General features: G+C 29.2%; 1 protein-coding gene across 5 annotated transcripts; it reads right to left on the bottom strand.

The window, feature by feature from the left end:
• Positions 1–2,380: 2,380 nt before the first annotated feature.
• On the bottom strand, positions 2,381–12,415 carry LOC135957183 (transcription factor grauzone-like). Of its 5 annotated transcripts, none has more exons than XM_065507871.1 (5): positions 12,174–12,414; positions 11,683–12,094; positions 11,300–11,624; positions 10,997–11,200; positions 2,381–3,098 (listed from the first exon to the last, which is right to left on the bottom strand). In XM_065507871.1, the coding sequence occupies exons 1-5, from the start codon at positions 12,297–12,299 to the stop codon at positions 2,468–2,470; spliced, it is 1,698 nt and encodes a 565-aa protein (XP_065363943.1). In that variant the 5' UTR covers positions 12,300–12,414; the 3' UTR covers positions 2,381–2,467. The 5 variants fall into 5 exon arrangements, with proteins under 5 accessions (XP_065363943.1, XP_065363947.1, XP_065363948.1 ...); XM_065507875.1 differs by lacking the exon at positions 2,381–3,098 and adding an exon at positions 4,374–5,064 and having other exon boundaries at positions 12,174–12,415; XM_065507876.1 differs by lacking the exon at positions 2,381–3,098 and adding an exon at positions 5,980–6,680 and having other exon boundaries at positions 12,174–12,415.
• Between the last annotated feature and the right edge of the window lie 83 nt (positions 12,416–12,498).

The raw sequence follows: 12,498 nt of genomic DNA, 5'->3' as shown, positions 1-12,498 counted from the left end.
GACTACACTGACAGATTGAAAAAAAAAATATTTAAAACCTAGGATTTTAAAACGTTTTTTTTTTGTGTCCTGTGAAATATTTGAAAAGGGACGCATCACCACCCTCATAGTACTAAATTTGTAATGTTTAGTTATTTTCATAATAGCGTCGTAGTTCAATGATATAATTATTATTATTAGTCAGGCTCTACGCACTGCGACCCAAAGGATATTTTGTGCAACCTTAGATTTTTTCATCATAATTCATCTATGATGAAGGGCCATACTAAATGTCCCTTCCGAGCCATTTAGTTCTGCAAATTGCCAGCATTGGGCAGTCACATAGAACATGTTCAGAGGTTTTGGTATGAAGTCCACAAAACCTGCACTGTTCATTCTCAACGTTACCTAACATAAATTAGTGATACTTCAAACCACAGTGTCCGGTGATATAATTAAATCTTGCGTTTATAAATGACACTATTTATGAGTCCCTTCGAAATTAATTAATAAGGTTAATACGAAATGAACGGACAGGCTTATATCGAACAGGAAAGTGTTTGAACTATTAAAGATGACGCATCGATGGAGTGCTACGATACTTTTGAAGCGTATCAACATTTCCATCCCTGACACTGCTAATAACATAACATTTTGCATAAACAGTAACTTTTTTCATACAGGGCTTTTAACAGAGATTTCTCAAATAAATGAATAACCCAGGTTCGATTCCTGCCACTAGCAATATATTACAGAAATTTACAATTTATATTTTTTTTGTTGATAAAACAATACTATTAATAATTATATTACATACTAAAAAATAAACAATTATATCAAAGATGTAATTTATGCCATTTCAGAATCAGAAGTTTAAGCGGAATTAATAAACTTTGTAATATCAGCAAATTTAAATGTACCCAGCAAGAAATAATGGAAATCATACTATACAAATAACATATTAATAATTACATCTAAAATAGCTAATATACATATATCGATGGCTTAATATAAAAAAGACGTAACTCGATTTTTTGTTACTTTACAGGAGAATGAAAAAACTTAAAATCCATAAAATTTTAGACACAAACAAGAAGTTTTAATTCAATTTTTAATAAGAAGAGACATCACATTTAATTTGTTTTTATTATTTTAATGAAGTTATTTAATATACAGCCAAATTATGAATAAAAAATTCCGCGGGAGTTTGTTCCCCGGGAGTTTTTTCCCATTGAATTTGAATAGGAAAAATGAGAAAAGGGAAAAAACTCCCGGGGAATTTTTATTCATAATTGGGCTGATAACCTTTTTTTCATTGATATTTTTGAAAAAAAAATAGTTACACCATTTTTATATTAAGCCATCGACATTTCCTTGCTTTTATAAATTTTTAACAATTCTTAAAAGCGTTCATAGAGATAAATTTTACCTTTTAAACATACATTTATAAAAAATTATTAATTTATCATTAATAAATGAAAATATTGAACAAATCGATCTAAACCGTCCATGTAAACCTTGTACAGCTAGCAACTTTAAAAATATTTCGAAAAGCCTCTTGAAATTGGTTGATATCGGTCCATTATTTCATCTAGCACCCTTACAAATGTCCTCTCGAAATAGGAATTTTTTTGTCGAACATGTCTAATTTATACAGGTATTCACACAAATTCCTCCACAAATAAGTTTTATATAAAAAGAAAAATTTGGTATGGATCGATCCATAATTGACCATAGCTTCCATATAAGGCTCACTTCCGGAACTTCTAATGGTGCATTATTTCGAATAGTTTTTGTTGGAAATTAAATTAATTTGATTATAAGCCCATTTTCTTGTCCATTAATAAATTTCAAGTTTTCGAAAAAAAAACTCAAATTTCCCAAAAGCAAAAATTCCCTAAAAATATAATTAAAAATCATTAAAAATAACGCAAAATTAAACATTTGTATGAATTTAAAATTCGGCTCAGTCAAATATAGCACTATTCCAAAGATATTTTTCTTTAAAAAGTAATAGAAAGCAAGGTACAATTATTAGAAAGTATGTTCTCAATTATACATTCCCTATAACGTCAAACAAAAGAAAATTAAAAAATATAAAAAGGAAATGCCAAAAAAAATAATTGAATTAAAATTTTTATTACAAAAATTTACTAACAATTGAAGAAAAACTATATTTTTTAATAAGTGTTTATAATTTCAGTTAAAACGTAACAAATTTAAAAAATATCGCGGTAACAAATTAAAAAAAGTTAAGTTACTAAATAAATAGTTTGACGTTTTAGGGGTGAACATTGGAAACTCTCTCTAATAATTGTACCTGGTAACTGATTGTACCATGGGTGTGACTAAAGCAAAAAAATAACTAATAATGGAGAGGATATAAACAATTTCACTCATATATTTTTGTATAAATATTTGACATGCTGGCATTATTTTTATTTTGCAACATTTAACTAAAATCTAAAACGATACACTTTTATTAATATTATTCCGTATTAATACATTCCTGTGCTAGAGTTGATGATACTGGTGCGTCTATTACTGGTGACTTATCTTTTACCTCATCTTCTCCGCCTGCTTGTCCACCTTCTTCGGGTTTTAATTTATAACGTTCCTGTTTTGATTTCCACCATTCGTCTGGATGCTGACGTTTTATATGCACATACATATTTGATTTGGATCTTGACTCTTTGCCACAATGCGGACATGTATACAGGTTGGTGTCTGTATGCATGGCCATGTGTTCGTCAAGATTGCGTTTTTCACGAAACACTTTGTCGCAATAGCTACACGAAAGATTGCGTTCTCGCCGATGCCAATAGCCTTTGTGACGACTCAAATTCTTTTTAGTCTTGAAGAATTTACCACAAATATCGCAGGCAAACTGTGTGTCTTCATGTGTTTGATGATGTACACGTAGGCTGTGTTGATTTTTCAACCATGCACCACAGATTGTACATTGAGCCGGTGGTTCAACAATGCCTTGATGTTCGTCGTAGTGCTTTTGAAAGGATGTCTTTGATTTGAATTTCTTTCCACAAATGTCACAAATATGGTGGTATATATTATTGTGTACGGATGCAATATGATTACGCAAACGATATATAGTTGCACATCTAGATAAGATTTAAGGAGTTGGATGTTTGCAAATTAATTGGGTTTTTATAACAAAATTTCAATAATAATACAAATATAGATTGATGCATATAAACTACATACATACATATGTATTTAAATACGTAAACTTATACACATAAGTGTGTAATCATTAACACTATTTATTTTCTACAAATTAAAACCATTGCATTGTTATGTTATAGCATCCAACACTTTCCACAATGTCATGGAAACATTCTATAGTAATGCCCAGTTTTTCTATATCAATTCATATTTATGCAAATTCTCATAAATTACAGTTTTTAGTATTGAGCACGAAGCCTATTGGTATAAATTTATTTAACCCTCATACACGTTCTCCCGGTATAGGGCTTTAACGCTAATAAATAGCATATATATATATTAAACCATACACTAGCTCCAATATAAATATGTACTTCCATGAAAAACTTCATTATCAAATATTGTGATGATCAGTTCAAAACTAAACCTGGATTATATGTACATACAGGCCTGTCACAGAATTCCATTCCGATCGAAAGTGTTAATTAATTCCGCATTTTGCTTCTACAGAAAAAGTAAAACGATAATTTCTTTCGGAATGAAACCACTTTCGGTTTTCAAAGTGGAATTTATATTTAATCAATTTCTGTACCATAAACTTAACTTTTGTTTTAATATTAAAAACGTTGTCAAATTAAAATCAGAAATACAGAATTATTAAATATTTTTTGAATTAAGAATTTACACGAAATCTGAAGAACCTAAAACGAAATCGATCGGAATAAAAACTACGGAAAGGAAACCATTCCGAACAAAATGAGTGACAGGCCTGATAAAGACAATCCAGAAAAACCAGTCTCATAAATCTATTGTTATGTCGAGATTATTTTCAGCAAAATTAAGTTTTATATTTCTGAACCGTAAATTTCATATTTCGTAAACCGTAAATATCATCTATTTAACTCATATTTATTCTAAACTCTTTTGTAAATATTAAACCTGATATTAAAATAATTATAGGGAACATGAAAATTGTTTTACTATCTATCCAATATTTACTATATGTATTAAACATTTACAAATGTATAAGTTCTGCAAATAATTAGTAGAATATTTGTATGTATGTACATTTTTAGTTTTTAAACAACAGTCTAGTCTAGTCGTAAATGAATGAATGAATTTTATGAATATTTTACATTGTGTTACATGTTTTCCCATCAGAGTGTCCCAAAATTAGATTTTTTATGCACAAATAAAATAAAAAAAAAACATTGTTATTCATACGCAATTATTTATTTTCTTCTGTTTAACTAATAATTATTGTTTTAAATAATAAATACAATATATTAATTAAACATTTTTGTATTTATACAAATAAAAAGAGACAGAATGAAAAAAATTGCTTCATTTTGATGAGGAAATTAAAGATTTCCGGTTTTCGGTTCTATATTTAAACGTTCCATTTTCGATTTAAACCATTCCGTTGAATGCTGTCTCTTTATATGAGCGTACATATTTGATTTTGAACGTGACTCTTTTTGACAATGTGGACAATTATAAAGCTGCACTCCTGTATGTATTGCCATATGTTCTTTTAGATTGCGCTCTTCTCGAAAAACTTTCTCACAAAAGTTACATTGTAAATTCACGTCGGACTTGTGCCAGTAGGATTTGTGTCGGCGCAGTCTCTCCTTGGTCTCAAACAACTTTCCACATATGTCGCACGGTGCTGGATGTTTTTCATGAATAAAACGATGCAATCTTAGGGAGTGTTTGTTTTTAAGCCATTTCTGGCATATAGAACATTGTGCGGCTGGTTCAATGACCCCTTGATGCTGGGCGTAATGTAATTTGAATGAGACTTTGTTTTTATACTTTTGACCACAAACGTCGCATATATGATATTTAATATATTTGTGTATATTATGGATATGTCGCGTTAAATTATTTTCCGAGCAAAATCTATATAAAATTTAATTTAAAATAAATCATAATGTAATTATTTGTAAACAATTTATTATTCGTAAAATCAATGCAATTGCCACCTAAATACAGTGCACTCGCTATAATATGAGCTAATTAAAACCAGGCGAATGGCATCTAATTCCCATCAACAGCTAAGGGGAAGTCTAAAAATTATTAAGCAGTTGAATTAGAATTTAGCCGCTACCCTGTTGATTTAGATTTCAACTCTGTGTAGATAGATAAAATACGTTAAAAAAAACAAAAATAAGCTGCTCGTATTTTAAAAAGTTTTAAAATATGAACAGCTAATTCACTAAGTTCATATTTTAGAGTAGTCTATGGAAGTAAAAAGTGTTCATATTTTGGGGTGTTCATATTATCGCGAGTGCACTGTATTCATATTTTCATTATAATTTTTTTTAATATTCAATAAAAATTTTCTTGTTTCATCCTCACTTTGCTTTCTATAATAATTCCCAGTTTTTCTATATCAATTCCTATTCATGCTATTCTCATAAATTACAGTGGGTGCCCTAATTCGATTCGAAAGGAAATCTTTTCGAATTACAATGTATTTAGCACACATTTCCCTTTTCGGATTGAGTCACGCAGTAACCGCCCTGATATTATTATAATAATCATAGGGAACATGAAAATTGTTTTAGCATCTATTCAATATTTATATTAAACATTTATAAATGTATAAGTTTTGCTAATATTTAGTAGAATATTTGAATGTACATTTTTAGTTTTTAAACAACAATCTTATAGCTAAAATAATGGTAATTTTAGGTCTACTCGCTAATGAACTTTATATATGTACATACTACGTATAGCAAATTTTAGAAATATTTTACATTGAGTTGCATGTTTTCCCATTAGAGCGTCGTGCCAAAATAAAATAAAAAAAGATTGTATTCATACGCAATTATTTATTTACTTCTGTTTAAATAATAATTATTGTTTTAAATAATAAATACAATATATTAATTAAACATTTTTGTATTTATACAAATAAAAAAGAGATACTAATTTACAGAATGAAAAAAATTGCTTAATTTTGTTGAGGAAATTAAAGATTTCCGGTTTTCGGTTCTATATTTAAACGTTCCATTTTAGATTTAAACCATTCCGTTGGATGCTGTCTCTTTATATGAGCGTACATATTTGATTTTGAACGTGACTCTTTTTGACAATGTGGACAATTATAAAGCTGCACTCCTGTATGTATAGCCATATGTTCTTTTAGATTGCGCTCTTGCCGAAAAACTTTCTCACAAAAGTTACATTGTAAATTCACGTCGGACTTGTGCCAGTAGGATATGTGCCGGCGCAGTCTATGCTTGGTCTCAAATAGCTTTCCACATATGCCGCACGGTGTTGGATGTTTCTCATGAACAAAACGATGCAATCGTAGGGTGTTTTTGTTTTTAAGCCATTTCTGGCATATAGAACATTGTGCGGCTGGTTCAATGATCCCTTGATGCTGGGCGTAATGTAATTTGAATGACTCTTTGTTTTTATACTTTTGACCACAAACGTCGCATATATGATATTTAATATATTTGTGTATATTATGGATATGTCGCGTTAAATTAATTTCCGAGCAAAATCTATATAAAATTTAATTTAAAACAAAACATAATGTAATTATTTGTAAACAATTTATTATTCGTAAAATCAATGCAATTGCCACCTAAATATTCCTATGTTCATTATAAATTTTTCAATATTCAATATAATTTTCAATGTTTTCCTAAAAACCAGTTTAAATTAATACGAAATGAGTTGTTTTGTATTTGAATAATAATTATGTATTCATTTTACATATTACATATAAACAACAAATAATATTTACATTTACAATAATAATTTATACAAATAGAGAAAAAAGTAAAAAAAAAAACGTAAAATTTCTTAATACTGTTGATGCAATTCAGTATTCTCCGCTTTTGGATCGATATTTAAACGTTCCATTTTCGATTGCCACCATTCAGTTGGATGCTGTCTCTTTATATGAACGTACATATTCGATTTTGAACGTGACTCTTTTTGACAATGTGGACATTTATAAAGCTGCACTCCAGTGTGTGTAGCCATGTGCTCTTGCAGATTACGCTCTTGTCGAAAAACTTTCTCACAAAAGCTACACTGTAAATTCAAGTCGGACTTGTGCCAGTAGGACTTGTGTTTGCGCAGACTATGTTTGGTATCAAACACCTTTCCACATATGTCACACGGTGTAGTGTGTTTCTCATGAACAAAACGATGCAACCTCAGACTGTGCTTGTTTTTAAGCCACCTATTGCATATGGAACATTGTGCGGCTGGTTCAATGATACCTTGATGTTTGGCATAATGATTTTTGAATGATTCTTTGTTTTTATACTTTTGACCACAAACGTCGCAAACATGATATTTTGTATATTTGTGCATGTTACAGATATGACGAGTTAAATTAATTTCGGAGCAGAATCTATATAAAATTTAATTTAAAACAAAACATAATGTAATTATTTGTAAAAATGTTATTAATCGTAAAGCCTATGCATTGCTTTTCAATGTTTAGCTATCACCTATTCTTATTATGATTTATAGTTAAAAACTCTCAGTACAAAAAAAAGTGAACATTTATGAAATCTAAATAGAACTCAGTATTCTCAGTATCATTTTTAAATATTTAAATAATTGGGGTTGTCATAGAATCCCATCATTGTCGGAATCGGTTTTGAAAACGCCAGGAAAAGTACATTGGTCTCGTGAAAACGAAAATTATCGGTTTTATATTCGATCTAGAATTAAATTCTTTATCGATTAAACAAAAAAATTGATTGGATTTCATAAGTCAAATGTATCTTTTTTTGTCGTTTTCCAAACCGATTCCCACAATGATTGGATTCTATGACAACCCCAAATAATACTATGTTACACCAACATATTACAGTTCGAAAATACTCATAGTTTTTCTCGGTCACGACGTGTTTAGTACTTTTTTCATTAGCAAATGTTAGCAAATGAAATGACTATATTCTTATACCCTTATTTTATAATTTTTTTCTTTCATTCTGTTAATGTATAGAACAACAACGTTAACAGATACATTTTGTATTATGTAACGTTCCCTGATTAATAAGAGTATTAAATTTGGTTTGTGAATTTGATAAACAATTTAAAATTGCAAGTTTCAACTTTTTTAATTAATTTAAAAAAAAAATTGTTCTATATATAGTAGATAAATACACATAGATCGGAAACTCTCCTAAAAAAATACTCAAAAAAGTTGTTTATATATTCTCTCCACTTAGGTTTTTGACAACTATTTAGGTCTTTGACAGGAGAGTTCCCGCTCTATGTATATTTTCTCTATGAACAAATCTAGCACAAATACGAGTGTTGTTTTTGCTTTAACATAGTTTTTTTTTACCAATACATTATCACCACTTATGTTTTTGACAACTGATTTAGGTCTTTGACATGGAAAAATGAGATAGGTCCACTAAAATAAAACAAAATTAGTATATGAAAATGTGCAGTCCCATAAAAAGACCTATAAGTCGCCAACGCACTTCTTCTAAACTGTGATTATTTATCTTTTTGTCTCTCCTGTAAAATTTTTGAAAATGGACTTAGCACATTTGAACACTAAGCTAACGATATAATTAATGTATACAAATAGAGAAAAAAGTTAAACAAAAAACTTAACGTAAAATTGCTAAAGATAATTTTGTTTTTTATAAAATTGCGGTTTCTCCATATTCCATTTTCAACGTGATTATTTTCGACAGTGTGAAATTTTTTTAAATTTTATTTATTCAAGTAATAACACCTATGATTAAAGAAAACAAAATTAAGAAAGTATTATAATAAATAACATAAATAAATTTGTAATCGGAATTATTCTATTTATAACGGTTCCCCGAATTTTAACAAAATCAGAAAAGGTACAATTCAATAACTGCTTAACGACGTACAATGTATACGAAACGAACAATGGTATTAACAATACTATTAATTTTAGATATATCAGTAGAACTAGTACCTGATACAACCTTAAGTCACATTTAGAAAAACTTTCTCAAAAAGTTACACTGTAAATTCATGACAATCGAGGTAGTGTTTTATAAATTGATTCCACATATTCGTTTCGAAATGTTTATAAATATACAAAATTAAGGTTCTTCTGTTGTTTTCTACAAAATAATACATAATTTGAAATATCAACATTCCTACTGATTCACTGAATAGGATTTCTTTCGCTGTATAGCAAATTAAACTTAATGTTTAAACATTTTGGAAAAAAATTAGTTATAGTTTATTGATTCTAATTTCAAGTAAATGTTATTAATATGTTACAAATGTCATAACAAAAACAATAAATATTCTAAAGGGTATAAACATTTTGATTTTTCTTTAAAGAGGGTCTAGTTAGTTAATAAAAGCAATTATGTACATACAAACATATATACTGTAAGTACATATGTATATTAAAAAAAATAATTAAAAAGAAAATTGGTACATATCTTTCCTACAAAACAGTTTATATATCTATAATCATATTTTCTATAGTTTATATACAATTTAATTCACTGTTGACCCTCGTCAGACTGATTATCTTTAGGTATTAAATTCAGACGTTCCATTTTTGATTTCCACCATTCATCTGGATGTATCCTTTTAATGTGAACATACATGTTTGATCTCGAACGTGAGTCTTTGCCGCAATGCGGACATGTATATAGTTGAACTCCGGTATGTATGGCCATATGTTCATCAAGATTGCGTTTTTGTCGGAACACTTTATCGCAAAAACTACATTGTAAATTTGTATCCAATCTATGCCAATATACTTTGTGTCTATATAGCCGGCGACTTGTTTTGAACAATTTCCCACAAATATCACACGGTGCTGGATGTTCCTCATGTGTGAAACGATGTAAACGTAAGCTATCTTCATTCTTAAGCCATGCACTGCATATCGAACATTGTACAGCCTGAGAAACAATACCTTGATGCTCATCACAGTGACGTTTAAATGCAGCTTTAGTTTTATATATACGTCCGCAAATATCGCAGACATGAAGAGGAACTTTCTTATGATAGTTACTGATATGACGTTCTAAATGGTATTCTGATGAAAATCTATATGAAATTTAATTTAAAAATACATTTAAGGAGACTTTCTTTTCACGTACAATAATAATAAAATATATATTTTTTTTGGTTTTTGTTAAAGCATTAACAACAAAGCCAATATTTTTTAAGAGTTTAATTATTTTAACACAACTCTTAAATGTTAAGAGTTGATCAATTAACAGTCATAGTACGTTTGCAGATAAATAATCAATAATGTTTCATAGGAATCAGTGTTGTCTGTTAAAAAGGATAACTTAAAACTTTCTATTTCAGCTGGAAAATTGTTCTAAATCTTTTATTAGCTCTTGACATTTGATAAAGAATGAAAATCCCATGACTTCATGAGTTTGTAATGTTGAAAATAGGCATCTAAGAATTTCATATACATTTCGTATACTATATAAAAATGCTACTTGTATTTTTTGAACTCAGTTAAAAGCAGATACTGGATATTTCCTGCATACTTGTCGATGTTACAGAAATTATAATTTTTTGTTTGTTTTTAGATAGTATATTTCATTCTCTCTTACCTTTAGTATTGTAAAGTTTCCACACTTCTAGTATTCAAAATAATAAGAAATTTTACACACTTTACGCATATGCTATCTATTATCTAAAGGCGACTTAAGTTTAGATAAACGGACCTTTTCAAATTATTTTACGGTTTTGTTTTTGCAACTTCAAATTACATAACTTAATATCACAGTGATATAACCACAAACATGATACATTAATGTTACTTAAGGACAATTACAAGTGGGCGAGTTATTTTAGTTATACATATAAATTGTCTTACCTTTTATTGCAAATATGACATTCAACTTCCTGATCTTTGTTGTGGGAGCGCATATGCTTTTTGAATAAATTATAATTGCGTATACGTTTGGAACAATGTTCACACTCGTAGAATTCTACTGAGTCAGCTTCATCGGGATGTTCCGATGTAATATGTATGGTTAAATTACGGGCGCTAGACATGTTTTTATCACAAATTTGACATCTGTAAATAAAAGACAAAAAATAAAAATTAAATACTGTATTAAATGAATATTTATATTAAATTAATATTCAAATATGTATGCAATTATGTCGTACTTACCTAAACATATCAGGATTTTTATGCCACTCAAGATGTTCAATAAGTTCTCGGGGTTTACGATAAACAATGTCACAACACTTAATATATGGAGTTTTAGTGTGTGCTAGCAGGAAATGTTCCCTTAACGCTTTCCATGTTTCAACACGGGTTTGACAAATATCACATACTAGATCTATTGACATGGCCACTTCATCTTGTGCAGATAATTTCTTTTTAGCTGGTTTCTTTTCTTTGATCTCGCGAGGTTTTGCTGGCGCCTTCTTACGTTTCCTCTTTTGGGAAGTTTTCTTTGTGGATTTTAGTTTTATCAATGGAACATCATCATCTACAATACAGAAAATATGATTGCAGATGTACTGTATTTAAAAGTTACAAAACCTTACCATCTGAAGAAATTTGATCAGGTATATAATCATCATCATTAACAGCAACACTATCTGGTGCTATAATATCTTTCTCATTGTTACATATAACTGTATCCATTAAATCCTCAGTGGGCATTTCCTGCTCATCCTTTTCATCATCGTCTGTTTCATCCTTAAACATACTTATTGGGCAGTTTATGGTCATCTCTTGAGTGGTCTCTTTTGGATCAATTTTGTCCTCATGATCATCATTGTCCCAAGCATCGTCATTGTCGTCAAAATTGAATTCTTTCTTAAGATTTACATCCAAAAACTCATTACGCAGTGTTAGTTGTTTCTCAGCCACTTGTTGCGAAAATCGATGAAACTCTTCCAAGTGATCATAGCAATCTTGGCATATAATAGTGGAAACAATGTCATTATGTTTTATCTACGCGAATGAAAAATGACACCAATTAAAACAAATAATAGAGAAAAATCCCGACTCCATTTTTTTCACTTGTACTTACTTCGATTTCCAGATACTTTTCAATGAGTTTGACCATTTCTATCGAATCGTCGGATGTATCTAAATTTTCATACAATTTAATACTAGATTCTTTTGGAATGTCTTTTAAACATAAACGACAAATCATTTTAGTAATATTTTTACGTTTTTTCTTTACAATTTTTATTAAAATTCATTAAAACAATTTTTTCTTCTGTACAGATGTGTATAGCTTCTTCTTATGAGACTATGGCATTCACTTTGAAAAGGTAACACACATAGAGTTGCCAATAAATTTAACTTGATATTAAAGGCAGAGTGCTACATTCGGCAGTGCCGAATCTTAT

Source organism: Calliphora vicina, chromosome 4 (genome assembly GCF_958450345.1).
Source record: "Calliphora vicina chromosome 4, idCalVici1.1, whole genome shotgun sequence".
Taxonomy (NCBI): domain Eukaryota; kingdom Metazoa; phylum Arthropoda; class Insecta; order Diptera; family Calliphoridae; genus Calliphora; species Calliphora vicina.
Note: the sequence above shows the minus strand (reverse complement) of the source record. Positions and strands in the feature narration are given on the sequence as shown.

Bases quoted from the DNA above. Each gene is read 5' to 3' on its own strand.
- LOC135957183 (XM_065507871.1), bottom strand. From the start codon at position 12,299: ATGATTTGTCGTTTATGTTTAAAAGACATTCCAAAAGAATCTAGTATT. The intron at 11,625-11,682 runs GTAAGGTTTTGT...TCTGTATTGTAG, and splicing joins TGATCAAATTTCTTCAGATG to ATGATGATGTTCCATTGATA. The intron at 3,099-10,996 runs GTAAGACAATTT...AATCTTATCTAG, and splicing joins TGTCATATTTGCAATAAAAG to ATGTGCAACTATATATCGTT.